At 40.8% G+C, this 20,980-nt stretch overlaps 1 protein-coding gene across 2 annotated transcripts in view; it reads right to left on the bottom strand.

Annotated features, from left to right (window-relative positions):
* Positions 1-4,812: 4,812 nt before the first annotated feature.
* The window catches only part of SLC49A4 (solute carrier family 49 member 4), a 60,349-nt gene continuing 44,181 nt past the window's right edge, over positions 4,813-20,980 (bottom strand). The window contains exons 8-9 of one of the 2 annotated variants that reach the window (XM_015868681.3): positions 12,778-12,960; positions 4,813-9,832 (exon numbers count right to left, since the gene is read on the bottom strand). In XM_015868681.3, the coding sequence (XP_015724167.2) occupies positions 9,717-9,832; positions 12,778-12,960 (299 nt within the window). In that variant the 3' untranslated portion in view covers positions 4,813-9,716. The remainder of the gene's footprint in view (positions 9,833-12,777; positions 12,961-20,980) is intronic. The other variant, XM_085552312.1, reaches the window with a different exon arrangement.

Here is a 20,980-nt window from a genome sequence, read left to right as displayed (position 1 = left end):
GTTCTTTAAGGATCATGTTAATGTGATGTGAGGGCTGCACTTTGTTATGAGCTCTCTAACATGTGGCAGGTTAATGACACAAATACATGACACTCTTGCTGTTCAAGTTTGATCACCAGATCTGCAGTATCTGGAGCAGACTGGACTGCTAAACTTGCTAGGAGTTTCTCAGTCCAGCTTGAGCTACACTGGAAATGCACTTAATTGGGAAGCACTGCCTCCCAAAGACACCATCCACCTCTCCTTTTTCTTTCACTTCCAAGGAAAGAGGAGACCCTGGATGGTCACAGGGTTAGGCTGGAGCCATCGGTTCTGTGCAGATCCTTGGGGAAGGATTCGGGCATACAGCGCACAAAACCCGTTGGACAAAAGACAGTGGAAGTCTGAGAGCCCAACGTTCAGCAGAAACACAACTATACAGCTACTGTAGGGGGAAGAAGGTGTAGTATGCTATCGCTGCAGTTCCTAATGCCTTACTTGTAGAAAATGAGATGATAGAGTTTGTTTTTTGAAGTCAGCAGAGAGCAGGAACAGAGTCCGCATCCGACGCAGATAATTTGATGGCTCCAGTGTTAATGTGATGCTGAGTCCACACCTGGGGAGGAAATTGCTGTCCACTGAGATTGATTTATTCTTTGTACCAAATGTAGCGGGGGGAGAGTTTTATATATATATAAATATATATATAAAATGTAAATGTAAAGTTTCTGTAACAACTTGCTTTTTTTTTTTTTTTTTTTTAAGTGTATACATCTATCGGTGGATAGGTACAGTATATATTTATAATATATACACATACACTATATATATATATATATATATAGCAGAATGCCTGCAGAGGAAACTTACTTACTTAAAATAAGAAAGGCAGTGCTGGTATTCAAATCACCACAGGGACAAACTGAAGGAAGAAAAAAAAGTACAAATCTAGCGTCCTTTCCCTTAGGGGTAACAAAATGTGCTTTTGAGGTAAATGAAATATAATTTTTTAATTGAAAAGAAAATTGATTTTTCTAGTTAGAAGTAAGTGCTGATTCTCCCCTAAATCATTCTGGTTAAGAATGACTGAGTAAAGGATTCTCGTGACTGCTTATATTTTCTGAATAAGCCTCCTGAATCTCTCGCGTGTATCGCTCTGTTGTTTTTGTAATTATAAGTAGGGAGTAATTGTGCAAAGAAAATTAAAATAGCAAGTAGGAGTAACAAATAATGTACCATTAGAGTAAAGCATATCAACTACTAGAACTGGAACAACGTCATCTTCCATGTTAAAGATGTTAACAATTGCTTTCTGAGTTATTGACCAGCATTACAAGACTTGCCTTATAGGGACACAGGGAGGTTTAATACAAAATTTAGGGTCGAGAAACCATGAAAACCAATGGCTTTTCTTTTTGGAGGGCTCCAAATACAGTTGTGGTACAGGGACAGCACCCTATGGCTGGGTGCCCCTTCAAGCTTGAAAGGAGAAAACCTGAGAAGGCTGCAGGGGCAGGTTTGGGCTGGGTGAGGAGACCTACAGGTTTCGGTGCTGTGTGTTTACCTTCAAAAGCAACCAAAAGCCCCCTTGTGGGCAATGGGTCCTTGTGGGGTCATCCAGCCTCAACCCTTCCAACCTGAAATCCTCCCTTTGGGCCACTGCTTCTGCTCTGCATCAGCTGCAGACCCACTCCTGCCATGGGAGGTGGGTGTGCAGTTTAAGAGCAGCATTTGGCTTTCCAAAGTCCCCATCCTGCTTTGCTTTGAAACCAATCCATTGCAAGACCACACGGTCACCACGAGGCTGCAGCCCCACTCCCAGAGGGTTCAGGGAGTGTGAAGAGTGAGATGGGGCCAAGTGTGTGATGGAGGTGGGGGTACAAAATGCACAGGGCTGGGGGGAAGTGATTGGAACTCTTGCCCCAAACAGCAAAACCTGAAGCATGTCGCTGGACTCTGCAGTGGAGGCACATCACCCTTCCTATGCAATAGAACTTGATGGTACTTTAGTATAAAGGTGACCTAGACTGTAATCACTGCCTTTAGACACTGTGAATTTTTTTGGGGTACTCTGTATTTTTATATATTGTACAATGTAAAGAATAATTCAGAAATAAAAGAGAAAATCTGGTGGGCTTGTGGGTTATTTCCCAACTGTGGGGAGCTGCTTTCTGCATGAGGCACCCAACGTGGGGAGAGCAAAACTTACCCCAAGTGCAGGTGCCAGACATGGGGACACCGGGAGCAGGGCAGGCAGCTGGTGCAAGCTGGAGGTGCTGCAGCTGCTCCTCATCCCTGCATTGCACTGCAAAGAGTTCCAGAAATCGGGTGGGACACGCTCTGATTGAAGGATGATCATGGCCTCTCACTGCGGGATGTTATAGCTCTGCTTGCATTTATTAATCAAAGTAAAGACCATGAAAAGTGACAGAGTCAGGAACATTTTAGTTTATGTTCCGATGCAGCTCGAGACTTATATTGAAGTTTTATACAGAAAATTACACCATAATGTCATAAAAAATAGATTGGATTACTAATAACCTGAAACGTGCTGCACCTGCATACATAATACTTTAATCCTACTAAATCATAAGCTATCATTTGGGTGTTTTCATGTTCTCAAGTGTGCATACAGGAATTTCTTTTCAATGCAGACCATTAAAAAGTAATTGAGAGGCACAGGATCAGTAAAAACAAACTTGCTGTGAATAAGATGATTGATTTATATTTTTTTTCATCCAGTTACTTTGCACCAAAACACAGAGGGGGCACTTCTGAATGGTTTTGTTTTGTATCGAGACACCTCTGCACACAATTAGAGCAAAGCAGCACGTCGGAGCCCATTTCCAATTTCCTTGAAATCTGTCTACTGCAACATTTTTTCCTAGGTGCTAATTTGATTCATTAACATAACAGCTTCTCTTGCAGCCCTGGCACAGTTTGCTCTCCCACCTTCACTCTGCATCGCAGCTGCACCAGTTTACTTTTCAAGTTCTTACCAGTGTAGGAAGCAGGGGTGCTCCACATTCAGTATAAGGGCTTCACTTGGAGCAGAAGCTGTAGGATGTCCCAGCACAGGGCTGCTAGAAGCTGAGCACAAAGAATGCCTACAAAGGAGGAAGCAGAATGCTCTGAGCACTCAGTTTCTTTGTGCCCTCCAAGCACCCTGACACAAATGTTCTGGGGGCAGCAGATCTCTACCTCCCACCACTACAAAATGGGTGAATAAGGGTGTGTTAGCACCAAACAACGTTCTCAACAACAAACTGTGCCAGACCAACCTGATGCCCTCTGAAGAGGCCCCCAGTCCTGTTTCTGCTTCCTATGGGAACAGCTGTGGCAGTCCAGGAGGTCTGTAATGACACTCACAGTGTCTACAGGTCCATGGGATGGCTCCAGGGGTGGGGTGCTGGATCTGTTCTGCGCTCCCATGTTGTTCATTCCAAGCTTCTGGTCAGAGGCCCCAGCCCACAAGCTCCTTTCTGCACAGTTCCCAGGGCAGCTCATGGCCTTCTTTCTCTCCAGCGTACGTGTGAGACTGCATGCTCTCAAACACAGCTCAATTACCAAAGGCTTCGGAGAGTCATTAAAAATGCTGTTTTGCTAACAGCTGAAATGCATTTTGACGTGTTTTCTTTAGTTCATTCATAGAACTCCACTCATGTGGAATTGTCACCGCACTCTGCTTAGCAGCCAAGCTTCAGGTTAATCACAGCGAGGCAGCTTTCAGCACAGCCCCACTACACTTCCAAACACCACAGCCCCATCACAATCCCCCCCCCCCCTCACTCCCAGCGCTGAGGTGAGGACAGGCAGTGCTCTCAGACATGGGGAGAACCACACAGCCCACAGCCATCGCTCCGCTTCTCTGCGCCAGGTAATGAACCACCTCCAGCAGCACCATTTGATATTTCTGTGATGTGAAGCATCAGTGGCCATGGAGAAAGTCATCCCCATCTCTGCAGTACTTAATTTACTGTCACAAGCAAGAGCTGAGCGCGAGAGGCAAAGCGCCGATGCGCTCTTATTGCTCTGGCAGCAGCCACATTATTGTTTTTTGCTTCCAACATTTCTTAGCAACAACAAATTTTTCACCGGGCTCTTCACGGAAATTCTCTTTATGCTGCACCCCATTTACATGCTCACATTGCTGTTGGCTGCACTTGGACTGGGGCCTCCTCATGCTGTGGGGCGGCCACTTGGCAGATGCCAATGGCTGGAAAGATTGAATAGAAAGTGAGCAAAGCATCTCCCTGAGCAGGACCGAGCAGAGGGGGTTTGCCAGCTCACAGGTCTGAGTTGCACCCTGGCCCTGATCCCTCCAGCACAGATTGCTGCAGCACCGTGGCGATAAACTCGCCTGGGAGCAGTGTGGCCTCCAGCTCCCATATATAGGCTGGAAAGAGGTTGCTGCTAAGAATAGCTGGACCCAGCTCCTCCCCACCACCAGGGCTGACAGAGCTCTTCCCTACACTGAGAGGAGGTAAGGCTATTTTAAACTCGTCCGTGGCTGGGTTGTTATTGAAGAGCCGGTCCTAGAACATAAACGTAGATCCAAGTTGGATCTGCTTCAATCAGGTGAAGAATAAACATAAGCAAAGGGATGATGAAGGGTAGCCCTTCCAAATGAGCAAACTAGAAAGCTCCCGGCATCCTGAGACAGGGAACCAGAGCCAGAAGGTGCTCTCTGCCCTTAGGGCTGGGGCTCAGCCCTTCACAATAAGGATGTTCCACTGTGCAGCTGTACCTTCAGTACTTTGCATTGATTTCATAGCAGAAATAAGTGATTCCCTCGGGGTGCCATATGAATTAATGAACACTGATGGCAGCACAGCTGAGTGACTTCTTTAATGTGCAACAAGAGGTATGGAAAGTGACACGAGCATCACCGCAAGATTCCAGTGTTAAACGATACAGAGGGTGTGTTACGCTGACAGGTATATCGTGGTTTAAACATTATTTTCTGCAAAATAAAAGTATATCACATCAGAACATCACACACAAAAAGTAGAATTTGACCCAAAATAAAGTTATATCAACTCATTTTAAAAAATTACAGAAGTAAAATTCATGCCAACTGCAAAGTGGGTCACAGTGGGAGGGCAGCTCAGGACAGAAGGCCCCAGGGCAGCCCATCCAGAACATCCCTTCCTCACACTGAGCTTCCTGGCCAAGCCCAGCAAACCGCTCTGCTGAGCATGAGATGCTCCTAACATACCAGGATCCTGAATAGAAGGCAGCAGCCAGCGCATCTGTGCAAATATTTGCTTTTTGCTGCTTGTCAAAACTTCAGGCCAAGCTACATTTCCTCCTCTATTTATTAGTATCATCTGCACTGAAAGACAAACTGTAAAAATTACAAGCAGATTGATAACATCTGATTTGCACTGCGCCTGCTGCCTCTCATGGAACCCGGCTCCATGCTCTGAAGTGATGCTCCCTGGTGAAGTGAGCAGACTCTCAGCTGCCACCTACACCAACTGCACAGCAGGAACAACCGCAGCCCCACATGCATCCAGACAGGAACACGTGCCATGGCCTGGTGCTTTAGGAACACTGGGAACAGCAACACTACTGCCAAACCCATATACTCAATACAAAACCCACACAGGCATACCCAAATCTTGCCAAATTATTACCACAATTCATAATTACAACAACAAAAATGAAACATATGCCTCACCTGAGTGCTTTTGCCCACCCCCCCCCCCCCCCCTTAAATGCTAATTAACATTTGAGTGTGACCTAACATAAGAAATGAAGATTAACAGTTAAAAATCTGCTGTCAGAGCAGTGCAGGACAGCTAAATCCATTGTGCTCACCGCATAATCCCCACTCATATTCCAGTCAGTCCTCACACAGAACAGCACTTCCCTTCCCAGTAACAGCTGATGTATGAATACCAACCCAGTTTATTTATATTCGTGCCTAGGCAATGCATTACTGTACGATAAGCCAGAGATTAATATCTTTCTCAGCACAAAACTTCATGTTCTATGTGGATTTGATCAACTCACATGGTACTGCAGTGCTGAAAGGCCCTACAGAAACCCCTCCCTCCCACATTACATGCATCAGCCCGTCCCCTCAGAGTTACATGGGATTTTCCAACCCACATGAAGATGAAGATATCCCACTCCCACAACTACTGATCCATCAGATAGTTTGGAATAACTCAGCAGATGCTGTGAACCTGAATCCATACCACATATAAGCCCTATCTGTTTGGCTTCTCTAAGTGCAGGAGCTGGGAGTGTGGAAGCTCTTCTCCACCACAGTCCTCGCACAGCCACCGACACAGGGGAGCAGTACGGAACTCAGCAAAGGAATCAAAAGGGAATTAATGGGCAAAAGCAGCAAAGAGACAGTAAACAGCAGCATAAGCAGAGCCAGCTCCTACTAAACCCATTAGCAGCACGAAAGCTAGCTATAAAAAAGCCAGTAGAACTGAATTGAGAGTTATTAGTGAGCCAAACAGAAACCCAAGAAGCAGCCCAGAGTACAACTACTTGAAATGAGGATCTGTTAAAGAGAAGAGAATGACTGCTGTGCTCCTTCCCAGCATTTTCAAAATAAAATGCGCACAATTATTTGTATTTCAGGGGGCTCTGCACTGCTGGGTAGAATTGCTCCTCTGGGCCACGAAGAGAAGCAAATGTTATCCAAGAAATAATCCCAAAGCTTCAGTTGGGTTACTAACACAACATGGACTGCTCCACCACAAGAGGGTGCTGGTCCTGACTTACCCTTGTCGGTGACCATCAGACACCTCAGCAAGTACGTTCACAGTCCTCACCTCCTGTTCCAAGCCAGACTTGCTAGTCTAATAAGAGCAAATCATCTGAAGACTGCGTATCTGGAACACAGGGTGCTCATCAAGTTGAAGTCATTTGGGTGCCATCCTTTGGCATTCACTCAATTTCCATCAGATTTTAATCCGATTTCCATGAGATGTGCTGGGAATTCAGGTTGAGACCTGCAGGCACAGCACGGGTCTCCAACAGAGTCATCTTGCACTGTTCAGCTCTGGGTAGCAGACGTACTGAGGGCTGTAATTAAGACTATGTGTTACAGTGCCCAAGACAGATGCACAAACTCCTACCAAAGTTCAGGAGAGCAGTGAGCAATTCACAGCAAATCAGGAGAACACTCAACAGGGTTTAAAACAAGACTTTCAGTCTCCCTGATGGTAGCAGAGTCTGGATCTGGCAGCACTGACAAATATTTTGAACTGTTCACTGCTTTCTGGAACAGAGGAGGAGGAGGTTATAGTCTGAATGCTGCCTCAGGTGCTCCTCCATCTCAAAATAGTCTGGACAGAAAAAGGATTAGAAACCTTTATCACTTGGGACAGTGCCTGAACGGTACAATTTTCATCTTAATATGGCTACAGTAAATTGCAGAAGTAGAGCTCTGAAGAGCCATCCGCGGGTGCAATTCTGCCATGACAATGCAACTCCAATCAAATTCTTGGCAAGCAATCCTTGTTTTCAGAAGACAATAGGTAGCAGCAGCTACTGGCTACTGAAACCTTTCCAGGCACTGAAACATAGTAAAAAGAAGTTGGGCAGTTAATACCATCCATCTGAAAAACAACAAAAGGATGATGCCAGTGGTTCTGAATATGATGGTTAGATAAAGTCATTTCTACATAGGTTAGCTCCATTGTATACAAAGAGCCTCTTGCAAGGGAAAAAAAGATCATTTAGTAGCTTGTACAGGCAATGAGTTAAGTCAATTTTCTGTTACTTAATACAGTAAATACATCCACTGCTCAGAAAACATAAAAGCAGCTGCCAGGAAACAGCATGCTTTGTTTTGCAGCACAAACACAACCTGAGCTGAAGGTATTAATGGCATATCCTCAGTGCTAAGTGAGAAGAGAATGAATGGATACATGTCTGAAAGGTAGTGCTCAGATCAGGTTTTATTTGAGTGAGTTTACAGTGTCTGTATCACTCAAGAAAGACAGAGAAGAGCCCCATGTAGGAGCAAAGGGCGTTTGATTCAAACTTCTATTGACACAGAACTCTGCACACCAACCTCCTCCAACACGTGCATGCGCTCCGTATTATAAAACAGCTACAGTAGGAAATCATTCACCCCATGAAAAGAAAATTCATGTCACAGACAGCCCATGTATGTATTTTCATTCATGGCCGTGACTGGTTTAGCTACAAACAGTGGCATACTACCATCCAGAGACAGGAGTACTTAAAATAAACCTATGTAAACACATGCCCTTATACAACTCATATATATATATACACACACATATATGTAAGATATGTATAAGATATATATAAGTTATATTTGTGTATACATAGATATAAACATGCAGACACACACACACACCTAACACAAAGCACAGCACACACATACGGGGAATACTGTAAATGATGATGAACTGAAATATAAGAATAGAATTAAGAAATTATTAGCAAGTTTAAAATCGAGTTAAAAAACTATTCAAAGTGTCATCGATATTTACGTTCAAGTAAGGGCCACAATGACCATAAATTAGTTCTGATAAAAAGAGCTGGCATTATGTTTTCCGTGTTATGCCAGAACTCACGAGTTATTTCTCATTGTCATTTCGCCACTGGGGTACCCCAGCAAATCATAAACATACTTTAGGAAACTGAGATTTTAAAGACTTGGATTAACAAACACGATTGCGTAGGCACCCTCAATTGTAAACTAATCCTAAAAAAATAAATATGCACACCTTAAGAGTATCAGAAGAGAACGACGAGGACTCACACATCCACACCAACAGTACTTAGCAGTGTGAACAGGTCTTCAGAGTACAAAAGAAGAGAAGGCAGTACTGGAGATGGAGAATGAAAAGGTGAAACAGTGACAGTGGTGGCCTTTAAAACTGCAAAATTTACCTAACAATGACTCTACAGTAAACTTCTGAGATACCACAGATGCTGCGTGTCCATACAGAACCATGGTGGTATTTCAGAGGCAAGGGTTGTGCAAGTCAGGACTCAGTGGCAGCTACAGCTATCATTCAGCACATATGTGCACCAGGGTGATAAACAAACACCTCTAACAACACTGCAAGGATTGTTCTGCTATTTAGTATGGCTAAGAACCCTGGTACCAGTGTCTTATATCAGAAATCACTTTATTAGAATGTAAATGTAGTGTACAGCACCAAATTATTTTAGCTTAACTGTTTAATGGACACAGTATATCAATGACTGGCAATTTGAAAGACAGATCTTTAAAATAAGATTTTTCCTTTTTTCTGTCCTCCTTTCCCTTTTATTTCTTTCTTTTCTTTTTTGAGATTATTCACTGTTCCTATTCTGACAGAAGACTCAAAAGTTACCAGTACCCCAGTTCATACAACCTTGAGTTGGTTCACACACACACACACAAACTCACACAAACTCACACAGACTTTTACATCTCACTGCTACATGAACAGCCTTTATATAGAGAACCCCAGGTCGGACACTGGAACCTGTACATTGGATATATTCTCCTTGTGCACTTCAGGCATCTTTATAACCACTCCATTTGCACATTCATCTGCCTGTAATGAATGCAAATCGAGAGCGCTTGAATGTTAGAAACATCCTGTCCCTCACCTTCGCTTATAAAGCCATGATTACATCTTGTATCTTTTTTTCCTTCTGGCCAGCTGTGCAAATCCAGGCAGATGTGCAGACTGCAAAAGTCAATACTCAGTCTCTCCCAACCTGTCAGCAGTCCTGTGTTATCAAACAGAGACAACGACGTCGAGATAGAGTCTGTCGTAGGATTCCCGGAAGCACAAGATGAGGAGCAGGCTGAGCAGACACGATCCTGGGAGGCACCAGTTGAACCAGGAGAACTCTGGAAAGCAGAAGACAAAACTACTTTTAGTTATTGGACAAGCTCCGTGTTTGAAGCTACTAAGACCTCTAATATTGTCAGTTAGAAACATGGCTGGTGGGTTTGAAGGAAATTGCTGTGTTCTTAACAAAATCTTGACAGCTCCACAATCGATAGATGGTTAACATGGTCTATGGGACTCCTCCATGGACTTCTATACACATATATATAAAACCAGTGCCTCCAGCTAACGTTAATGCTTCCTTACCTGGCCTGTCAATGCAGAAAGAAGGAGGAAAAAAAAAAATCTATTTTTGCTAATGGAGAATAAACCACTTCTGAACACTCCACTCATTAGTTCTTTGATTCCTATAGATTGAAAACTAAAACAAATTAAAAGCATAAGAAGCAGCTGGATTTGATTTTGAATCAAACCTGCTACGTGGGCTAAGGAGGGAAAACTAATTCCAAAAGACGAACCTTGCAAGTAGTGCAATCAATGCAATTTAAAACCTGTTGCACTAACAGCTGCTCAGAAGGCTCTTTTTAGCTGTTAGATGTAACATTCTGCTCCTAAAAACATACGTTCCACATCCAAGAAATCCCATTGCCTGATATTTTACTACTGTTTAGCGGTGTCATTTAGAAGTGTATGACTCCTCTCGTTAAAAATCTGTCAGTGTTATAATGAAATATTACTAAAATGTTTTTACTCTTTTTTGAAATTGTTCATTGACTTTCACAGAATCTAAGCTCTCTCTGAGTCTGAGTTAATCATAATCAAGCACTGCCATCTTCACACACCTAAAATTTGCATTGCTAAAAGAGAAAGCACAGTTTATATCACCCAGTGCAAAGGACAAGAGTCAAAGCCGTGGAAACCAACCCCTCAATACCAGGAACAACCAACAGCACCCTCACCCCACGACACTTACAGATTTGGTGAGGCAATCAAAACCTTAATAAAATATTCCTAGGCTTGGAGTAGACTATACTGTTCACAGGTAAATGCTAGGCTACTATTTTCTGGGAGAAGCAATACTCTTTCTTAATTAGGTTAAACATACTTGAACTTGTATAACTTGAAAGACCACATTTTCCTCTTGAACCCTTCATGTCTTTTCTGACACAGAATTTGGTACAGCATTGGAGCTTCAAGGTAACATATGGATCATACAAAGCTAAAGGCTGATTTGTCTGTGGTTCTCACTTGAAATTCCCTGTAGGAAACCACATCCAGAAGCTGAGGCTTTTGGTCTCAGAGCACAGCACTAAAAATTAGGCTGAGGTTTCTGAAAGGTTGGAATTTCCCTTCTCAACCAAGTTAGGAGGACCAAAATCTTCAGTGCACTGGAAAGTTTCCATTGCTCGATTCTTTCACAGCCTTTGCAATGTCAGAGTATGAGAAGAAAAAAAAAATAAACAAGAATTTAAACTACTGAAAGATTATTTGGCCTAAAAGCAAGGAGAAAATGAGATAAATTTGACTGAGTTCTGGTTTACCCATAAGCTTCTTAGATGTCATTAGAAGATGTATTTGAAGGGAAGACAAGTATTTAAGATCGTTATCTAAATTCTAAAGGATTTTTCCTTTATCAAAGGAGCCAATAGCATCCACCAGCATTGACTGCCTCCAGCAATCACAAACATCTGTAATTCTGATCATTTCTGTTACTGCATCACTGAGAATGGATCATCTTGAGCACAGTTAACTATTTTTCCCCTCCTTTAGAGAAACACGGAAAAGATTCCAAGTGTGTGGATATCCTAATTTCAGGTTTGCTCTTACCTGCTTTCACCAATACCTGCTAGAGAACAAAATGGCCTGAAATACCCTATTCATGAGGGAATAAATTCACTCTAGCATAATTCTCCAGTCAGAGGAAGTTAAGGCTATGCAAATATTACAAGAGATTGTGTCCCAATTCCTTGGTTATTAAGCAGTTCAGAACACCTTACTCTGAAAAATGTTGAAAATCTCCTCAGAATATTCTGTACCATCTTTTCAGCTCAGGTTTAAATGTTGAAAATAATATGTCTGAACATAGTTCACACCAAATATTAATAACAAAAGTATCCTTTAAGATGTAAGGAGTAAACATGGTACCACTGAGGCTGGTGTGGGTAGGAACAATGTTTTACAACAACACAGTTCAGTGAAAATATGAAAAAAATCCTCTTTCTCAATTTTTGTTCACAGAATGTAATTCTGAATGTAATCACTAACCTACGTGTAATTACTTGTCAGAAAGATATGCGAGCCACGTTGAAAAGTAGCCCTGCATTGTAACCTTTGTACTTTCAAGCACATTTCATTCTGAAATTTACCACTCTCCTCTCCATTACAAAACAAAACATTTCAAGAAGCTCATCCATCCAAGCCATCCACACCAGTTTCTCCAGGAGAAAGCTAGATGGAAAAAGCAATTGATGTTTTGCTGAAGTCCAAGTAAACATCCACAGCCTTTCCTCATTCACTAAGCAGCTCATCTTGTCATAGGAGAGTAATAAGAATTTATTATAGTCTATTAAACAGCAAGCTTGAAGTCTGATTATGAATTATGAGGAAGCAAATAATATTCCCGAGATGAGAAAACCTGAAGATGTTGATAAAAATATCAAGCAAGACACTGTTCTGCCTCACTGGGCCACTGGATTATCTGAAGGAATATTCATCCATAAAAATCTTAATAAAAAACTATAAAAATATGATGACTGTGCATCTTGATGGGTTCTGGTTACACCAAATTTCAAGTGGAACATGTCTATATACATCTTTGAAAAAAGCATTTTGCTTTTATTAATGTGCACGTAGAAAAGAACAATTCGAGTTCTTCTCCCTTGCTACTAAAGAGGATTCATGCATTTGATTATTAACAGAAATTGTATGTGCAAATTCCTCCCCTTACTGACAAGGGTTTGTCTTCACAGAGAATTACATATTCAAAGTAACTCATATTTCTTACCTGTATGATAAAATGTGAGGAAAAACAGAAGCACTCCCATAAACACGTTACTCAAAAAGGTGACAACTCCGCAGGTGATTCCTTCTGGAACAGGGTAGACCGTTTCCACAAAGAGCTCAAAGAATATCGGCACACTGCTGTTGAGAAATATGCCCAACAAAATACAGGATGTGTACAGTGTGGCTGTAAGAGAAACAAAAACAGCTATTAGTTTCACACTGGTGTTTTTCCCCATATTCAAAGCTGTCATGAGCAGTAATATCTGAGCAACTAAAAACACAAACCTATTTTTATCCTCTGTGTCTTACAAAGTATATCACATCCCACTAGTTTTAGGCTGAAAGTGTGCATTTGTGTGTGTGTAAGAGGTTTTGTAATCGTTATTTTTTAATTATTGATGTTTTAAACAGAACCTGTGAAGAGACATTCTGTGACTCATTTGTAAGAAGCAATAAGCACAGAATTATGAATGCAAACCATCACCTACAGTTTGATTTATCTCTGAAATGAACAGTAACTATTGTCCTATGTACAATTAGAAAAGGGAGCAATTAATGCTCTGAATTGGAAATGGACACAGATTAACCTTTTGACTTAGCTCTAAAGGTCAGGACAAAATTTGCTTCCATTTTACCAATAAATACTAATGATTTAGCAGATAACAAGACATTAGTATTCATCACAGCCTGAGTGGTAACATGTTGAATCCCATTTGGCTTCAATAGGAAATGAAGGGCACCCACTGCCCTAGAAGAAATGGGTCGTGTTTGATAAGGCAGATTTTTCACCACTGTACAGCTTATTTGTGTCATGGATAAATAGCAGAAGAATACAGATGTTTCTTCAGCACCCTCAAATATTTTGCTCTGTGATTTCTAATGCTGCCAAACACTTTATTTCTGAAAAATAGAAAATCTCAGTAGAATTTAGCCCCGATTTTAGGAATTGAAATTTGTTTGCTAAGTTCTGTCTAGGAAACAGGATGACATCTGGACCAGCAGCCTAATCTGAGTTACCAGTCAAGAAAACATAAGGTGTGAAGTAGAAAGTAGATGGAAAGAAAAAGAGGACAGATTTAGACTAGATACCAGGAAGAAATTCTTTACTGTGAGGGTTGGTGAGATACTGGAACAGGTTGCCCACAGTGAGGCTGTGGATGCCCAATCCCTGGATGCATTAATGACCAGGCTAGACAGAACTGTGAGCAACCTGGTCTAGAGGGAGGTGTCCCTGCCTATAGCAGGGGGTTGGACCTAGGTGATCTTAAATGTCCATTCCAACACAAACTATTCTACAATTCCATGATTCTAAGATATAAGGAAAGCATTAGAAGGCATAGTGGTGAGGAAATTAATTTCTCAGGTTTCCACCAAAATGGCAAGTTAACGTAAAGAGCATTCTTTTTTTCAGATGCAAAAGCATTCAGTCATAGGAACGCTTTTACAGCATCTTCTCAGTGCAGTTTGCTACTGAATTCTTAGTTTCCCCACCCCCACCCCCACCCCCAAATACAGATTTCTACGTTTATATAAAGTAGACAGTACATTTTCAGTTTAATTTTGCTTTCAGTTCTCCTATCTCTAAGACAGAAGAAAAGTCTGTTCAGTCTTGTCTGTTCAGTCTTCCAACTACAAAGCTGTGAGGAAGCGGGAAACTTCCAGTTTAAAAAAAAAAAAAAAAAAAAAAGCCTAACATCACCATTTGTTACAATATGAAGAATCATGGATAAGAGATCAAGGCATTAGAAGATACAGCAGAAAGGGTTATCTATCAGATCCTTCATTTGATGTGGTTTGCTTCCAATGCATAATGCTTTCTCTACAGAGGATTTGCCTGGACAAGAAAAGGAGGACAGAAGACTCAGCCAGAAAGGTGATATAGATGGTATAACTCCAGGAAGAGCCGCTGGCCCCTCTGCTTTCTCTTTCTCCCCCTCCCCCCCAAATATACCAGAATGTTCTTGGTAGCAGGTTAAAAAAAGTAAGGCATAGCTTGTGTTAACCTCCAGTAAGAGGGTGTTAATGCATATTGCTCTGTAACCGCTTTCAGATGTACACTGCAAATTTGAACTTGGAATTCAGCTATTGGAAATTTGTATTCAAAAATACACACCACGTAATTGCAAAGAGGAATTCCATATTCTAATATCTAACAGTGGAAATACAATGAGCACCACCAGAAGCGGGGCTGCTCACAGCATTTCTGAAGCATGAGTGATGCTCCCCCTCAAACCACAGCAGGCAGACCTGGGAGATGGCATGCCTCCAAACTGAGGGTATCTCCAGACATTTCCTTCACACACTGAGTAGCTCACAACTAATATTCCTGCTGAGGGCAACAAGGCACTGTAGCAGGGAGAATACCACCTATTAATGGCAACCAATTCTTACCGCAGCGACCTTCTGCCGAATGAACGTAACTACTAGGATTTTATACCGTAGGAGAACAGCTGCTGAAGTTACAGGAAATGTTTTTTCAATTAAGACAACCTTGATGACAGTCAAGAGAAATGAATATACGGATATGAAAGTGTTGACAACTTTAGAAAACACAATAAAATAAAATAAAACTGATTTGCCAAGAAGTTTATATTATGCTCTAATTTCTATCAAAGACAAACAACTAGCATGCACATGCTTGGACAGAAACATACTCTGGGGAACTGTGTCACGCTATTAGCATGAAAAAGCCTGCTTTTCCTTAGGAAAAGTAATTAACTGCCTGTGAAACTTTGTGCAAAACCGTGCACCTGAGACAGTGGTAGCTGTGGGCATACATGGATAATGGAATTGGGCTGGGTTTCTTTAAGCTACTTCCATTAAAGCCACATTTTAAACATCAGGGTAGCTATTTCACACACTGACCACTGCAAAGCAGAGCAGGAAAAGCAACATGCCCATCCAGAGCACAGCTGCTTTAGAGAACTGGCCTGGGGCTACCCTGGCAGGAGCCTCCAATGCCTTTAGCCATCCAATATTCCTGCTTGAGGTACAGCGCTATGAAGAAAGCAAGGAACAAAGTGAGTCATGATAATGTCACCACAGATGTTACTAGTTAGATGAAGTGAGGCAGTGATTTGGGACTGATGTTACCACAGTGGCTTATCACAAGAAGGAGAAAGCTGAGAGTAATCAGGTTCCATTCTAGCTTCCTATCTACCATAAGCTGTTGGCTACAGGAAGATAAATTAATACCTGCATCCCAGAAACAGACTTTATTTCCTCTCAGCTACCTGCTGTGGCAAGAGCTTCATACTAGAAACAAGTAAATTAGGAGTTTGAACAAGGAAAGGATTTAAATGACAGCATCCTCTTGTTTGTTCCTGAATGAGCTCACAACAGAGCAAAAGGTGTCTTGCATTTCTCTCAAACATTTAGCCAAATTCCCAGAACTTCCCAGGATGTCCTGAAATGCCATCATAAATTTAATATTAAAATACACTGTCACTAATCTACATCTGCAGAGCCCAATCCAAAACTAAATGAAATTAATGGAAGGAACTCCACCAGTCTAGATGGCTCTTATCATCCTGCTGGTACATATAACTTGGATGATTTCTAACGAACAATATGAAACATAACCATTTCATGTTTTAAAGAAGTATTTCACTGATATATTTACTACAGAAATGCAGACAGTAGTGCAGTATCAAGTGCAAAAGAGCATTTTTTTCCAAAGTCCTTTGACAGGACCCTTGAATACTGTACACTTTGCAATAGTTCCCCTTGCACAAACTTCATATAGATAAACAGGAAAGTAAATACAACTTAACATTATTCATGGGCAAAGATTACAATATAAAGTAAAGCCTACAGAGATCTAGGGAATTAGGTTATCGTTGGTTATAATAGCATCCCAAATGCCAAAATGAAAGTATAATGCCTTATGCAGATGAATACTTCATGGCCTTCAGTATTTTCACAAACGAGCTAAACAAATCAGAGTTAGTTCCTATCAAACCCCCTCAAGTCTGTTAAAGCGGAGAGAAACTTCTCTATAACTTAATCCTTGCTACTGGCAATGTTAAGAACAGTCGTTAACGAAGTTGCCTTCAAATTTTTCCATGAGGAATGTTAAGGCAGCAATTTTACTATAAATTACTTACAGGAACAATACCAAAAAGAGAAAAAAAAAAAACCAAAATCAGTAAAAGGATGTCTCTATACTCTGTATTTATAACATTAGTATGGCTCATTGCATAAATCTCTATTCCAGCATGCGTTGATCAAATTCTTATCTCATGATATAGCTATAAAAGTAAACAAAGATTTGATCAAATTGCATTTGTTCAATATGCTTCCCAAGAGAAAAGCAAGTAGAACTTGCTTGGAAAGCAGAGTATTTGCTTTATAAAAAAACAGAAGAAATTGGTGAGTGATCTTCACCCCCCATCAGGAATACAAAGGTCATTACTGCAAGCTTATGAGTTGGAAAAGTAGAACAGGAGGGGGAGTAATAAGACCTACCCAGAGCCATAAGCAATAGGCAAATGCTGAAGCCAGAAATAAAAAACAAACCTCAGGCCTATTTTATCCTTGGAGGCAGCATGGCTTAGTATGTCTTGTTTATAATGAGGAAATTAAACTCAAATAATGAAACAATCAGTATTACATAACTAACATTCCTCTTTTTCAATACTGTGCTTTGCAGATGAGGATGGGGAGATGGATGAGTTTATAACATTCAATCTGCTGAACCTGAAAAATAATGCTTAGACTGCTTAACCTAAATACAGTAATCAACTCGCAGAGTTGCCACAGTATTCAGAGTATCTTCCATGCAGCTCCACTAAAGATTTTGTAGAGCAAAATTCTGCTGAATGCGCTCATAAATATTAGAATATTCTTGATATGCTGGGCTGAAAACATTCCATCTGAGCTGCAACCAGCACTGCATATCAATTTTTAGAAAATGCTAGCATTTGTATCCAGAAACACTACCAGCTACACAAAGTGACAAGATACTGAAACTGGCATAACAATGCGCCACACAATTATTTGGGGTCAAAGCCTCCCTTTGTACATAAATTCACATAATGAAGCTCAGTACAAAGCAAACTAACAATGGGCTTGGCACAGAGAAAGAGAGATCAGCAGCTGCATGGGGAATTCAACGGAGAAAACTATTTTAATACCCAGTGTCTATTGAAAATGGGCTTTGAAACTAGCTGGAAAATGCAAATAATATACATTACAATTTCTTAAGAGAAAATCCAATCTTGCTTAAAACAAAAACTAATTTCAAAACGAAGGATTTTTAAGAGCTTTGATTAGCTGATGAGAGGTGTTTGAGATGGAAGATATAGCAGCTATGATGGTACTGTTATTATTGCCTTGCTTTCTTTTTCTCCACTCTGGCAGTTATGGTTTTGTTATGGCTCATACACAACTCCAAATACACCTTCCCTAAAGTCTTTGGGAGATAAATTAAGAAGTCAACAACTGAGATAAAACTTGTCTCACTCTGTGGCAGGAGGAAAAGGTAATGCGAAGCAGTGCATGTGTTACACAATACAAACAACATTAAACAGTATAATTTAAAGGAAACACAAAGCAGTCATTGATTTTTAATATCTACATTAAAGGTCTCCATTCTAAGTAATTACATTTTTATAGGAGATCTTTAGATGATGTTGTGCCTATTTATCAGGAATTAGGAGTGTGTTATACAAACAAACGCAGAATGAAACTCTTCACTGTGACAATTTTCTTAAATACAATTCCTCCTCCAGTATCTAAATTAGACATTACTACAAGTGCTATGAAGTATATTGATTAAAAGAGTTGATTAAAAGAGGTTTTTGTTTGTTTTTGGAAAAAAAAAGAAAAAGTCTTTAGATATTTCCTTCCCCTCTAAGGATGAATAATCAGCTCAACTCTCTATTCTTTTCACCATTTCAAAAGCCTGCCTGCATGCAAACATAGGTGAGGAAATAGCCTGGTGACCAGATAAGAGAACAAGAAAAGGGTTTTCAGAAAGCAGAACAAGTACATATGCTATGCAATATCCACCTACTAAAGGAAACACTATTTTTGCACTTGATGAAATCACTGGCAAGGCCCACCTAGGGATGCAAACATTACCTGTAGATCAGTCAGCTATCAGCTGAGATGAACCTGCCTTCATCTCCAGGGTGAAGCTCTCACTAACACCTTGACCAGCATAAAGATGCCCACGAGGTATCATATTTCCTCATCACACCCACTGGCCTATCTTTAAAATGTACCAGCACTCCACCTGGTCATCATCTGGGTACTTCAGGAGTCTCCAGATATTGCTGAACATGGCAATGCCTGTGATTTTATAGGCAAATGCTGACCAGTTCAGGAGAACAACATCAGAAGGAGAACAAGAGAGGAAACCCCTCGCAAAATGGAAGCTAGCTCCTTGGAAGACAAAGTATCCTTACAAGATTAAAGACACACACACACACACACTTCTCAACAGTCATCTCTGTACCCTACTTGCCCTGCATCAGCATCAGATTAAGACTGGGTGACAAGTGTGGTTGGTTCAAGACACACCACTTGCAAAGCAGCACTGCCAAGCCAAACACTTGAGTTCTTTACCTCAGGACAGAACGAAGCCAAAACGCCTTATTATCACCTCCTTGGCTTCATCACATCCTGTTGCCCTCAGTAACATAACAATCCCTGTGTTGCAGCAGGTCTGCAGCAGGGCCTGGAAATTAGCTCTGAGGTACAAAGCATTACACAGACATTGCTACAAACAACAACCACAGAAGCATAGACAAACAAAAAAACACTACTGTGATGAGCTTCCAACCATACAAAAACACTCAGAGGACAATTAACTGGAAGGCCACTGTCAACGCTGGTCCACCAGGCATGTAGTGTGACTTCTATCCTAGCCAACTATCTCAGACCACTTCACAAAGCAGGCAGACAATGGCCTGCAGTAGACCTCTTATGTTTTGGCTGATATACTCTACATCTCAATTTTTAATTAAAAGAAGAAAGAAAAAATACAAGAAAGAAGCTCATCAAAATCAATTCAAATGTACCATTTCTCCCAATTACTGTGGAATGCACAGGTCATCATCGTACCGCATCATTATGTTGAGGAATAATCTAGCATGAAGTTCCATAAATTAGCTTAAATAGCTTGTGTGTTTTCATCCATAACACTGTATTTCATAAAGATATACCACTGCTTTTCCATGTATTAGGGTCTAAATTAAACAGGCACATTACACTGATTCTATATGAACTTTAACAGAAAAAAGCTGATACAAAACCTCCCCAAATTACCTATGAAGTTTAAACATTACGACAAAGGAGTAAAAATAAAGACACAGTTATGTGGCTACACATCAGGCCTTGATGCCTGATGGCCTGGCTGACTCCTTCTCCACGATGGCATTTCTATTTTTATGGGGAAGGGTTCCACGTTTCCAGGGAAATGTGAATGAATGTTGTCAATTGAAAAACCCAAAAGATAATTTACAATTCAATTTAAGGAACTACTCATTTTTGAACAAACACGCATGAATAGAAGAATTCAATTCTGCATTTTTATCGTGGGATGTTAAGTTTAGAATACTTCATATGATACGCTAAATATCCTAATACACTCTTACGCCTTGACAGTGACAGACCTAACAAAAAAGAAAACAAAAAGAAAACAAAAACCACCACAGTAATGACAGTAATGCACAAAAATGCTCTGGACAAGCAGCGATTCCTCTATACTACATGCTGAGCAATTTGACAAAAAAAAGGAAATCAGACTTGGGTTTTATTTTGGATCATTGGTGAATACATCTGTAATGACTTTCACCTCCTGAAAACCTCACTGCTTCATTCTTATGCATAGACTTGAAGGGACATTTGGCTCATTGCATCAATTCAGAGGATAGAGTTACTGTACACATTTACATTACTGCAGGCTTGTAGCAATGAAGCAGACGAGCACAAAAAAGTAAGAGCTTTTATTGCATTTATTTTAGCTTTGATGGAGAAGAAAAGTGTAGTCATTTGTTATGACAGCCACCATGAAGTCTGATATATTTACTAAGTTTTATTTCAGGTGAAAAATTTTTTTTGAAGAAAGCTGAAATCACAAGATAAATCATGGATGTGACCAATCACCATCCAGAGGGTGAAATTCACTCCTGAATTGATCATGTATTTCAATATGCTGTACCCACTCCAGGTTTATAGTTGTGACACACACAATGTGC

The sequence above is a fragment of the Coturnix japonica genome, chromosome 7 (assembly GCF_054131305.1).
Source record: "Coturnix japonica strain WE chromosome 7, WE-NBRP24, whole genome shotgun sequence".
Classification (NCBI taxonomy): domain Eukaryota; kingdom Metazoa; phylum Chordata; class Aves; order Galliformes; family Phasianidae; genus Coturnix; species Coturnix japonica.
The sequence above is the reverse complement of the archived record's forward strand: the minus strand, read 5'-3'. Positions and strand labels throughout refer to the sequence as shown.